Genomic DNA, 13518 nt, shown 5'->3' on the forward strand with positions numbered 1-13518 from the left:
CATAACTATCCCCATCCCGAGGTGCCCTGACACCTTATCTCCTGTAATCTGTGTTAGTTATAGATAAAGAACATCGTATTTCTTCAGGAGATTCCTTTCCCACTCAAGCAGCAAAAAGCAACAGTTATAAATTAGTAACTATTTAGATTTATAGCTTTTACATGCTGAGGCTCTGAACTATAAATCTCAGTATGGCTAAGTAAGAACGGTGTTTGTTTCCTCAGAATGAAGCAGTGTTCACATGCCTTCAGCAAGGGATGTCCAGCCCTTCCTGGCTGTTCAACAGGGGCCTGCAGGGGCATTTATTGCTCTGTGCCCTGCAGGGTGAGCTGGCTCAGTGTTGGTGTTTGTGCCCTGCAGGGTGAGCTGGCTCAGTGTTGGTGTTTGTGCCCTGCAGGGTGAGCTGGCTCAGTGTTGGTATTGCTCTGTGCCCTGCAGAGTGAGCCAGCCAGTGCCACCCAGAACCACCCAGTGCCAGCTCAGTGACTGCAGGGCAGGACAGCCCAGTGTCACCCAGAACCACCCAGTGCCACCCAGAGCCACCCAGTGCCAGCTCAGTGACTGCAGGGCAGCACAGCCCAGTGTCACCCAGCGCCTGGCCAGAGGCACCCAGGGTCCCCCAGTGCCAGCTGGGCTGGCACAGCACTGCCAGGTGCAGCCTCCCCAGGGGCTCTGGGCAGGGCAGGGTCTCAGAGGTGCTGCAGGGCAAGGCTGTGAGCAGCAGGTGCCAGGCAGGGGCAGGGGCAGCTGCCCTGGGATGGATGCACTCTGTGTTCACAGCATCCAAAGGCAGCCCTGCTAAACTCAGAGACTCAGAAGAAATTCCTGGAGCTTCTGAGGCTCCTTCTCAGTTAGTGGCTCTTACCAGGGGAAATTGCATTTGCCTTTGGTAAGCAGAGCTCATTAATCACGCTGCTTCAAAGGCTCAGTTATTAAAGCTGCCTTTGCTTTATGCAGTAATTGTGGGGGTCACGCTAATGGATGCAGGGCAGGCAGGAGCTGTGGCTGCCTGGGGCAGCAGCTGTGGGCAGCTCAGCTCAGGTGTGAGCAGCAGCAGCAGCAGGTGGGTGCTGTGCCTCCAGCAGCCCCAGGGAAACGGGATTGGTGCCTGAGTGCTGCAGCAGCGCTGAGAGCAGGGCCTGGCCCTGCTGCTGTGACTGCTGTGGGCGCTAACAGTGCTTGTGCTGCCCCTGCCTGCCGCTCTGCAGGGCCCGTGGCAGCAGCAAAAGGCGCTGGGGAACCTGGGTGCTGCTGTGACATGTCTGGGTGCAGAGCCCAGAGCTGGGAAAAGGCACAGAACCGGGAAAGTTCATTGCAGACCTGAGCACTCAGTGCCTGAGCAGTGCATTCTGCACTGAGAGCCAACGTGTGCTCAAGGCTGACTCTACAGGCAGACATTCTCACCCCTGGATGAATTGCAATTTAAAAATATCTGAAGGGCTTTTGTGCTGAGGGAGGGAGGAGATTTTCTTTTCAAGTTATCTTTTTGTGAAATCCTCTTTCTCCCTTCCCTAAAGATCACGGTGAGGATGGGGCAACCTTAGCAAAGCAGCTATCAAGTGACCAGGAGGGGTTTTTCTTTTTTAAATATTGCTTTGGGTCTGAATAAAGTGTGTCTGTTTCTTTAAGTAAGAGGAAAAGGTCTTTTTGATGTGAATACTTTAGAGGAGAAAAATCTCAGCTTGTCCCCTTTAGCCCAAGAGGCAGTAGGAGCAGTCATCATCTTGGTTCCAATCCCCACTCTTGTCTTGCAGGAGTAAAATCAGGTCAGTCTCAGAGCTCAGAGTGGGAGCTATTTAGGTAATGAGAATTTAGCACCTGGGGGGCTTTGGGAGCCTTTATTGCACAAGAGCCAGCTGGAATCAAAAGCCTCTTGTTCTACAGGATGGTCCCAGCGTCACAGGCACAGCTCTGAAAGGCTCAGAGACCCTCCCAGAAGGCTGAGGAGGGTGTGATCCCACACAGTGCTGGGGTGCATAGTGACTCAGCCAGGACCTGAGACGGCCTCTGGGTCCCCTGGAGGAGGGCAGGGGCCTCACAGGCTCTGGGGTTCTGGCCTTCTGCTGCCCTGGGAGCAGTGCTTGCCACAGCCTTGAGGAACTGAGGCTGAATGCAGGTGGTACCAATGAATTAATAGCAGAATATATACCTACTAAGTGGCCTTTGGTTTCCTTTTCTCCTAGGAAGCAGAGATCCTGAACACAGCTATTCTCACTGGGAAAACAGTGGCTGTCCCTGTCAAGGTGGTTTCTGTGGAGGATGATGGCACTGTGACAGATCTGGTGGACTCTGTGGAATGCAGATCTTCAGATGAAGACGTCATTAAGGTAGGATCAGGCTGCTCCATCCAGGGAGGCAGAGGCCCTGCAGAGCACGGCTGTTCTCTAATGGAACAAGTCCTTTCATTTTCTGACTGCTCTGATGCTGGAGCACCAAGATTTATTATTGCTGCTATTGCTGTGTGGCTCGCTCCAGTGAAGCAACAAACCAAACACAAAATCCCAATTTCCATCCTGCTCGTCAAGCACGTGGGGCTGGCTGGCACTGCCCATTGGGGAGCATTTCCAGGCTGGCACATTGCTCCTGTGCACTCCCCATTGGGGGGCATTTCCAGGCTGGCACATTGCTCCTGTGCACTGCCCATTGGGGGGCATTTCCAGGCTGGCACTCCCCATTGGGGGGCATTTCCAGGCTGGCACAGTTCTCCTGTGCACTGCCCATTGGGGGGCATTTCCAGGCTGGCACTGCCCATTGGGGGGCATTTCCAGGCTGGCACATTGCTCCTGTGCACTCCCCATTGGGGGGCATTTCCAGGCTGGCACAGTTCTCCTGTGCCTCTGCAGCCCCAGCTGTGGGTGCAGAGCCCTGGCAGCGCTGCTGCCCCGTGGTGTGGCTTAGGGCTGCTTTCAGCCACACGTTTGGTGGCTCCCTGTCACAGAGCCAGTGACAGCTCAGGCACAGTAAGTGAAGAACAGAGCTGGCCAGAGGTGTACATGGTACATGGTTTGTCCTGAGCTCTCTCTTCTGGCAAAAAAAAAAATGCAATTTCTGTGTTCATTGGACTTGTTTTAAATAATTTCCTCATGGTAGTTTCTTATACATGAGATGAGCCCGAGCAATTTCGAAGTTTGGTGTTTGTAATGCTTCCCTTTTAGAATCTTCTCAGTGCTCCTGTTTACCTGGTTAGCCACCGTGTTGGTATTTCTGATTAAATGTGTCTTTCTGGCTGTATTATTAGGAACCTTTGGGGTTTGGGGGTTTTCCTCTTCTGTGAAGCCTTTTTGGATCTGGTAAATCTGCCAAATATAGCGAATTGCTGGACTTAATTTAGATTTGGAAACAGAAGGAAATTATTTGTCCTTATGTTGTGGGAGTTAATGGACCAAGTCCTTACTAACTCATCTTCTATTCCATTTTTGGTGAATAGGGAAAAATATTTTAAAGCAAATACATCCTTTGGAAGACATGTAAAAATCCAGTTTTGCTCTCTGGTGTTTTAGTGATTGCCTGTAGGGACATGGACGTCCCAGTCAGTGCTGTGTATTCCCATCCCCACCACATTAGCTGGGCTGTGGGTGACAGCCCTGGGATCAGGATCAGGGATCAGGACGTTCTGCTCCCTCCTCAGCAGCACAGAGGGCTCTGCACAGCTGAATGAGGTGCCAGTTTAAAGTGAGCTCTTAATTGGAAATGTGTCTGGAGTTTGCAGTTTACCTGCTCTGCTTCAGAGCGAGCCTTGTTCACAGGCTCCTAATGAAGATAAAGATATATAATTACTGGCCAGCCTTCAGCATGCAGCAGTAATTAGAGTTCTGTTCTCTGGGCAGCAGAGTGGGGAATAGAAAATGGAAGGAAAACCTGCTTAAGATGCCCATTGAAAAATACAGATTAAGATTACATTTCTTTGGGTCTTTAGTGTTGCTGTTTTTCAATGCAGCTGTCAAGTAGCATCTAACAGATTGATTATGTCTTCGTGGCTTAGCTTTTATTCCTGGTTTTTTAGTGTTGATTAATGATGAGGTTAAGCTCATTTTCCTTGCAGAATGAGGGTACCTCATTCTTCTCTTCGTTTCAGGGTCCACATTTATTACTCACTTCTTTCATCTGAAACTTCAAAGAACTTTAAAGAGCTGGTCCAAACTGCACTGACTCTTTTTGTGCCAAACTGCACCTACCTGAACCTGGTTGAATATGTCAGAGCAGAATTCAGTCCATTGAAACAATATTTTTGTTGACAAATGATTGGTCCAGCCTGATAGAATAACCAGAAAATGGAGGTGTGTTATAGACTGTGTTTCACTAATGAGACACAGTTAAGGTGTGAATTTTCAAAGTGCTGTCAGGTACTGACCATTTGTGGATAGTAAAACTTCTACTGAACTAATGGGAAAAAAAGAGAGATTTTGAGGCAACTTTATTTTTGCTGAGTTTTTAGTAAAGAATGAACTCTCAAGATGATTTTAATCAAGAATAAGAAGAGAAGAAAAATCAGCTTCTTTTAATCTTTCATTTTGAAAAGACATTTCTGTTTCCAAATGGCCATTTTTTCAGGGCTCAACAAAGCCTGGAAGTTTCCAAAGCAACACTTTCCAGTGCTCTGGGTTTTCATTTTGAGTTAATTGAAAATCTACATTTGGTTACCCTGAAACGAAAACTGCTTTTTGTTCATTTTGTTTGATCAGACACCTGAAAGTTGCCAGAAGTCGCCCGGTGCTGGGGCCAGCCCTGGGAACAGGATTCAGTTCCTGTTCCCCTTTTTGTGCTGTACTGTGCATTTCCTAGAGGGCTCCTTTGGAATTCAGTCACCCAAAGCTGTGTGCCTTTCCTCCAGAACCCCTGCAGCTGATGGATTGATTGATTGATTGATTGATTGATTGATTGATGATGGATTGATTGATGATGGATTTCCTCCTGCAGCTGTGGCAGGGCTGCCAGTGGGGCTGGGCTGTGCCTGGAGGGCAGGAGCTGCTGGGCTCAGGGACTGGAGGGGTTGGTGTTGCTGCTGGCACCCCTGGCACAGCCTGGGCACTGCCCCAGAGCCCTGCAGGGTGCCCAGAGCAGCCCTCTCTGGGAAATCCCTTCCACAGAATCATTGAAACACTGAATCACACTGAATCACACGATCCCAGAATCACACACAATCACACAGAATCACTGAAACACTGAATCACACTGAATCACACGATCCCAGAATCACACAGAATCACACAATCACACAGAATCACTGAAACACTGAATCACACTGAATCACACAATCCCAGAATCACACAGAATCACACAATCGCACACAATCACTGAAACACTGAATCACACTGAATCACACGATCCCAGAATCACACAGAATCACACAATCACACAGAATCCCAGAATCACTGGGTTGGAAGAGACCTGCAAGATCATCGAGTCCAATCCAGCCCCAGCCCCTCAGCTAAGCCCTGGCCCCCAGTGCCACATCCAGGCTTTGATAAACACACCAGGGATGGTGACTGCACCACCTCTCCAGGCAGAACATTCCAGTTCTTTATCACCCTTTAAACACCTTGTCCTGTACCCAAGCTGTATTTCTCTCCTTTGGCCAGCTTCCCCAGAGCTCTGCGGCCCGTTGTGGGGCTTGCCTGGTGCTGTGCTTGTCCTCTGCAGGCTCGGGTGTCCCTGGTGCCCCTGGTCCCAGGATGCTGCAGAGCTGGGCACTCTCTTCTGGTCCAGGGAAGGGTTGGCGGCTGCTCTGCTCTGACACTTTGGAGTGTATTAGAGGGGAGAGCAGCACACTTGGCAATTTGTAAAATATTACTGCAGGCTAATAAATCTTTCACTGACACTTAGTGTGGCTTTATCAGTGGCAAAATAACATCTTTTAACCATGTGACAGACTTTACAGAAGCTGAAGTGTCAGAGCATGTGAAGTAGCCTGAAGCAGACAGTGTTTTAAAGCATGAAACTTTTAACAGCTGTTCCTTTTCTCCCTTACACTGGTGCACTTCAGGGAGAAGTTGAGTTCTTCTAAAGTCACTGGTGTGACAGAGTAAGAGATCAAAGGGAGCAGAGAATGGAGTGGGGGATGCTCTCTGCCCTGGCTCAGCCTGGCAGCTGCAGGGCTGCAGATCTGAGGTCCTGGGTGTCCAGAGTGCTCCTGGGTGTCCCTGGTCACTGAGTCCCACCCTGTCCAGCTGGAGAGGGCCAAGGGTGAGCTCCTGTGGGGGCACTGACACACAGAACCCTCCAGGCAGGGCCAGTGCTCACCCCAGGGCTCCAGGATCAGTGCAGGCATCAGAAAGGGATCATCCTGCCCAGGAGCAGGGCACGGTGCAGAGCCAGCAGGAACAAGCCCTTGTTTGAGAAGCAGTGATCTGTCACACTGCCTAACCACGATGTGCAATATTTTATATACATAATATATAACATAGCTGATGAATCTGTGCCTTGGGAGATCTTCACTGAAGATCCAGGTTGTGTCAGGATTTTCTGTAATATAAAGGGTTTCTCCCATCAGCTGAACTGCCTCATTCCAGCCCCAAAAAATTTTGATCCATCTTGGAAACAGTCTTAAGTCAGCAAATGTATGTTTTTATTTTCTGCAATGTCCAAACATTTCATTTTGATAGAAAATGATGAAATCATGTCCTGTCATTTCAACTCAGTTTCAGTATTCCTGACATCAGAATCCATCTGACCTTTTCACCTTAGGATGGAGCAGCTTTAAAAATGAAAATGCTTTTTGTGCTCTGCTCTAGCAATACAGGACACAGTCAGAAAAATGCACTGTCAAAACTAAGAGTTGTAATAATAACTGTAGAGTTCAGTTCATGTGCTGCTGGTGTTGGTTATGAAGGGAGAAGGCACAATTTTAATCTCTCTCTGGTATGAAAAACAGACGTGGCAAAGATGAGTTCTGAATGTGGAACCAATACAACAGACTGGCACCTCCCAGGAATTGTCTGAACTCACCTAAAGCTGTTGGAGTTACTGGATTTGTCTCTTTCATATTCTGCCAATTCATCATTCTGATGGGAGTCTTGGGAAGTAACGAGGTTTCTGTGGTGTTATTTGCCTTTTGTAATCATCCATGCTGAAAGCCCCAGTGGGGCTGCCACAGTCACTGTTGCCTGCACCTCCTTTGTGTTTTTGAAAGGCTAGAAGCTTATAAGATAAAAAACTTCTCTGTAATGGAAAAAAAAACCCAAATAATTTCTGAGTTGAGGCTTCTTCAGAATTCTCCAGAAGATACCCAGGAATCTGGGGTTTTGTGCTTCATGGGAAAAATATATGTGGAAGGGATTGGTGTCACTAAAATAAAAATACATGTGACATCTTTACAAGTAGAAATACATGTGACATCTTTACAACTAGAAATACATGTGACAAGACCTTTTCAGCTGATTCAAACATGCCCAAATGCAAGGACTGTGTCAGTATTTGCTGAGGGTGAGGCTCATCTGGAGTTAGAGAGAAATGCTGGTCAGAGCTGGGGTGTCCTGAACATCCGCTGTGGAGTCCTTGCAGGTTCCCAGGGCTCTCAGAGGCAGCTGGAGGAACAGGGGGTGACTGGACATTGATCTGTGCAGGAGCAGGGGAGGCTGGGTGAGTAAGGAAGGCTGGGGTGTAATGAACCTGAATTTTTAATGCTGTCCTGCTCTGCCTTTGCTCTAATGAAGGAAGGAATCATGCTCTAATGGCTAAAGCTGGGGTGGATTTTTGGCATTGCAGGTTCCAATGAAGGAAGGAATTGTGCTCTAATGGCTAAAGCTGGGATGGGATTTAGGCATTGCAGGTTCCAATGAAAGGAAGGAATCATGCTCTAATGGCTAAAGCTGGGATGGGATTTAGGCATTGCAGGTTCCAATGAAGGAAGGAATTGTGCTCTAATGGCTAAAGCTGGGATGGATTTTTGGCATTGCAGGTTCTAATGAAGGAAGGAATCGTGCTCTATTGGCTAAAGCTGGGATGGGATTTAGGCATTGCAGGTTCCAATGAAGGAAGGAATCGTGCTCTAATGGCTAAAGCTGGGATGGGATTTAGGCATTGCAGGTTCTAATGAAGGAAGGAATCGTGCTCTAATGGCTAAAGCTGGGATGGGATTTAGGCATTGCAGGTTCTAATGAAAGGAAGGAGTCGTGCTCTAATGGCTAAAGCTGGGATGGGATTTAGGCATTGCAGGTTCTAATGAAGGAAGGAATCGTGCTCTAATGGCTAAAGCTGGGATGGGATTTAGGCATTGCAGGTTCTAATGAAAGGAAGGAGTCGTGCTGTAATGGCTAAAGCTGGGATGGAATTTAGGCATTGCAGGTTCCAATGAAGGAAGGAGTCGTGCTCTAATGGCTAAAGCTGGGATGGATTTTTGGCATTGCAGGTTCAAATGAAGGAAGGAATCGTGCTCTAATGGCTAAAGCTGGGATGGAATTTAGGCATTGCAGGTTCTAATGAAAGGAAGGACTCATGCTCTAATGGCTAAAGCTGGGATGGAATTTAGGCATTGCAGGTTCTAATAAGGGCTCAGCCTGCACACAGCCTGTGACACTCGATTTTCATTTCTCCCCAATGAGAGTGCACACCAGCTGGGTATCCTGGGTGATTTCTGAGGTGCTGCAGTGACAGTGTGGGCTCTGGCATTCAGCTGGGCCAGGCTGGGCCATTGTGGGCCTGGTTTACCTGATCTGCCTCAGCAGACACACAAAAGGTGTCACGGGGCTGAATTATCCTGGCAGACAAAGAACATTAATGCTAAATCCCCCAAGAGTGCTTTGGGATGTAAAATGTAATGCATGAGCATCCTCATTAGGGCTGTTAATAACATCCATAACCCTAACTAGGACAGAGCACAGGCTCTCCAGAAATCATTCCTGTTCAATTGCACTTAATCACAGCCCATACCAAATTCTGTCATGATAGAACATCGGTGGCTGAGTAAGGAAGGATTTAGAAATATTTTCAGATTTCTTATGTAACAGATTCTGTACAGGTCAGTTGACTGGAGGATTCTTCTCTTTTATTTACTGTCTGGACCATTTTGCATTTCTTTTAGATGGCGACTTTGGTTACCCATGGACTTTTTCTCTTTGCAGTTATATAAAAAATTCTGCAGTACTTAAGGATTTCAAGAGAGAAGAAAGTAAAGCAGTGAAACACATGTGAAAAGTGCTGGAGGTGCCAGAACACCAGGAGCTCCCTGGGTGCAGTTTATCAGCAGAGATGATTGTGTGTAGCTCTCACTGTGCTTTACCTGTGTCTGGCTCTGCTCTCTGGGCTTCGTTTCTTTGTAGGACACACCAGAGCCCTGATGGTTTCCCCATCAGGTGCCCACAGAAATGCTGGACAGCTCTCCTGTTTCAGCCTGGGTTTGCAGCATCCTGTAGAACTGGTTATTGGATGACAAGCCTGATTTCTGAATCAATTTAGGCATTCAAATCCAATTAATTTAATTGCAAATTAGAAACCTAAGCACCTACAAAAAGTGGCTTTAATGGCTCTTCAATTTTAACTAAAAGTGTAACTGTGTATTTAGAGCAGGTGGGTATTATAAAAAGCTGATATTTCCTCCCAACTTAAATAATCTGTTCTTTATAATAACTACTAAAATAATGTGATTATTTGCAAGCAGGTAATTATTTTGTAGCTGTAAAGGGGTTTTGTTTGAGTAAATTTAGGGCATCTTCTTTAGACTTGGGGATTTGAGTGCTCTCAGCAATTTCTTGGAGCATTTGTGAGAGTGTGAAAAGCTGCTGTAGTGTTTGAGACTTTGTGCAGACCTGGAGCTGATACAGAATGGGATCTGTGAATATGACGTTCCATTACATGCTCCATTTCATTGCACTGAGAGGCTGAGAGGGAGAACGAAACTTCAGTGATGAAGGGAACTGTCATTGGCCCTGCTGAGGAGGCTTCTAGAGGCACAGTGCATGGGACTAAATGATATTTTATGCATTGTCTGTGAGCATTACACTAATTGCACTTGGCTGTCAGTAAAAGAACTCAGTCTCACACGCACCCACACACACAACTCTGTTAATGACTGGATCTCATTTCTGCCCCTGCCGTCCCAGTGTAACCCGGTGTGGTTAATGGGATTGCTGTGCCCGTTGTGGGGTGAGGAGAGGAGCAGTTCCTCCCTCACTGTGTGTGTGTGAGCAGGGCTGTGCTGGCACTGCCCCAGTGAGAGCACAGAGCAGCCACAGCCGATCGCGCTCGTTCCATGCCACAGCCGTGCCTGCCCCTGTTCCTTCAGAGCTCCTCACGCTTTGTGATGATGCCGAGCTGGGTTTCAGCCTCATAACAAACCTTGTGATGGAAGGCAGTGTTTGCCCAGGGCTCAGAACCGTCCCAGGGTTTCACAGGGGCTGCAGAGGGGCAGCACAGCCCCTCTGGCAGGGCAGTGCCTGTGCCCTGCTGATTTCTGAAGACACCTTGGCAAGCAGCTCTGCAAATGGTGCCCTTTGTTCCAGGTTAAACAATGCGTGTGTCTGATCTCATCTGGAGGTCCCTGAGCAGATTGGGCTGGGCACATTCCCTGGTCCTCCTTTCTCTGAGCTGGGTGCAGGTGTGATTACAACCTCATCCTGGGCCCTGCAGCTCCTGAGCTGACAGCTTCCATCTGATCTCCAGCACGGCTCAGCACTGACAAGGTTTCCTTTGCAGGCTGCTCGGTTGTTTTGTTGCTGTTGAGTGGATAGAATGAGACACTGAATGTCATAAGGTGTGCTCAGCAGAGGAAAAGTGCAGGAAAGACATTTCTGGGGAAGAAGAAGGAATGGGGTGGCCCCAGAATGTCATTGCTGAGGGAGGACTGCCTTCCTGAGCAGCACAGGCAGCAGTGAGGGGAGAACCTGCTCCGTGCTGGGTGTCTGGAGCCAGTGCCAGTCTGCCAGTGTGTGCTGGCAGGCCTGTGGGCACTGCAGGCTGCCCTGAGCCCTGGTGATTTTAACCCCAGAGACACAATGAGGCCACCCCTGAGCCAGGCTTTCCTAGAGCTGGGCTTCCCTGAGCGCGGCCTGGCCCTGTGGTCAGCGCTGCCCTGCAGGGACCTGGAGCAGCTCCTGCGGCTGCCATGCCCTCACAGCAGGGCCAGGCTGGGCAGAGTCTCTGAGGGGGAGCTCTGACACATTCCCGGCTCCTGAAGGAAGAAAACAAGGGAAAACCTTGCTGGAAACAACCTGACTGTGTCCATGGGTGTCATGGCAGAACAGAGGCCAGCTGAAGGGGGATTTACCTGGCACAGATATCAAATGAGTGCCAGCCTCCCGTGGAACAGACCCAGCACCAGGATCTCCCGCTGAGGAATTCTCTGCTCCACTAAAACCCACCTAGCCTGGGGCTCCTGGGGCTTTCATCAGGCCTTCATTTCTTACAGGCAGATTTTACCCTTTCCCGTGCAGTGTAGCCTGAAATACAGAAAAGAGCAGTTCCCAATTAAACTCCTGCCTAAATCCATTATAGCCTCTGAAGCCATTGAGAGAGGGAGATGAAAAGAACCTTAATGATCCCAATATGTAAATAGAGATGTAAAAGTTTGTTTGGAGGAATGAAGGTTGGAGGCCAGCTAGGAAACCAAACATAAAGGCTCTTGGTAGAAATTGAATCACTGCATTAGTTATCATGGATTTTCATAAAAATAAAGTAATAATGCACATCCAGGTTTCAGTTGGTAAATACAAAGTGACAGCCTCTGAGTAAGGCACTGAAATTACATTATAGCCCTAAAAAAGAATAATAGAGGAAATTGAGAAAGCATAAGAGGGAGTTGTAATAGAATTGGGCATTGGTATAAATACAAATCATGAAAGGGAGATTGATTTAGTGAATGATGAAACTCAGGAACTCGAGGTGTTAAAAAGATCATCTGCTCATGTGACAAAGAATGCCTAAGGCTGCACAACTTTTAGCTGAAACAGCCAGATTTGCTTAAGGTAGATAAACTTTGAAATTGTGTGAGGAATTACGTACTGCCAGGGAGCTTGCTTCTGCAGGACACAGTTGCTGTATTAAGAAAATTACCTTTGCTCATCAATTTAGTCAGAAGTTTTACAAGGAGTTGTGGGAATAGGAGCTGCTGTTTCCAAGGAGCCTCACAGGGACATTCCATGGCAGGCAGCAGAGGGGACCTGCAGGAAGCCCTGGTGGTGAATGGTGTCCAGGCTGTTCTCTGGTGGAGAATGCTGTCCAGGCTGTTCTCTGGTGTGAATGGTGTCCAGGCTGTTCTCTGGTGTTGGGATGGTGTCCAGGCTGTTCTCTGGTGGTGGGATGGTGTCCAGGCTGTTCTCTGGTGGTGGGATGGTGTCCAGGCTGTTCTCTGGTGGTGGGATGGTGTCCAGGCTGTTCTCTGGTGGAGAATGCTGTCCAGGCTGTTCTCTGGTGGTGGGATGGTGTCCAGGCTGTTCTCTGGTGGTGGGATGGTGTCCAGGCTGTTCTCTGGTGGTGGGATGGTGTCCAGGCTGTTCTCTGGTGGAGAATGCTGTCCAGGCTGTTCTCTGGTGGTGGGATGGTGTCCAGGCTGTTCTCTGGTGGGGATGGTGTCCAGGCTGTTCTCTGGTGGTGAGATGGATTCCAGGCTGTTCTCTGGTGCTGAATGGTGTCCAGGCTGTTCTCTGGTGGTGGGATGGTGTCCAGGCTGTTCTCTGGTGGTGGGATGGTGTCCAGGCTGTTCTCTGGTGTGAATGGTGTCCAGGCTGTTCTCTGGTGGTGAATGGTGTCCAGGCTGTTCTCTGGTGGTGAATGGTGTCCAGGCTGTTCTCTGGTGGTGGGATGGTGTCCAGGCTGTTCTCTGGTGGTGGGATGGTGTCCAGGCTGTTCTCTGGTGCTGAATGGTGTCCAGGCTGTTCTCTGGTGGTGAATGGTGTCCAGGCTGTTCTCTGGTGGTGGGATGGTGTCCAGGCTGTTCTCTGGTGGTGGGATGGTGTCCAGGCTGTTCTCTGGTGGTGGGATGGTGTCCAGGCTGTTCTCTGGTGGTGAGATGGATTCCAGGCTGTTCTCTGGTGCTGAATGGTGTCCAGGCTGTTCTCTGGTGGTGGGATGGTGTCCAGGCTGTTCTCTGGTGCTGAATGGTGTCCAGGCTGTTCTCTGGTGGTGAATGGTGTCCAGGCTGTTCTCTGGTGGTTCTGTGTCCTGCAGGAAGCCCTGGTGCACATCCATACACAGAGGGGGGGGTGAGACAGCAGAGAGGAGTCCAGGGAGGAATTCTGCACATCCTGTAATCAGCTTTTCTCTTCTTTCCATGCTGGAGATCACCTCTGTTTCTGAAAAAAAAAAAAAAATCTGAATAATCTTAGTGAGTCCAGAGCATCCTCCTGAGGCACACAGCCTCGTTCAGCCCTGGGGATTGACCAGCCACGAGACTTTGTTATTGCCATCATCAGTTCCCAGAGCAGGCAGGGTGTGTGTGTCAGCACAACATGCACTTTGTGCTCAGATGGAGCCCCTTTAGAGGCTGCCTGTTCTTTGCTCTTGCTTGTTTGGAGATAGTTCAGGTAGCAAGCTTCAGGACTCAGCTCAATTTCCAGTAAATAGATCCGTGCTATGAGTGCTTGTCGG

General features: G+C 48.8%; 1 protein-coding gene across 3 annotated transcripts in view; it reads left to right on the forward strand.

The window, feature by feature from the left end:
• Positions 1 to 13518, forward strand: part of LOC131091203 (transmembrane protein 132D-like) — a 183933-nt gene that overhangs the window by 147894 nt on the left and 22521 nt on the right. For all 3 annotated transcript variants that reach the window (XM_058037124.1, XM_058037125.1, XM_058037127.1), the window contains one exon: positions 2184 to 2327. In XM_058037124.1, coding sequence (XP_057893107.1) covers positions 2184 to 2327 — 144 coding nt within the window. The remainder of the gene's footprint in view (positions 1 to 2183; positions 2328 to 13518) is intronic.

This window comes from Melospiza georgiana, chromosome 18, assembly GCF_028018845.1.
Source record: "Melospiza georgiana isolate bMelGeo1 chromosome 18, bMelGeo1.pri, whole genome shotgun sequence".
Taxonomy (NCBI): domain Eukaryota; kingdom Metazoa; phylum Chordata; class Aves; order Passeriformes; family Passerellidae; genus Melospiza; species Melospiza georgiana.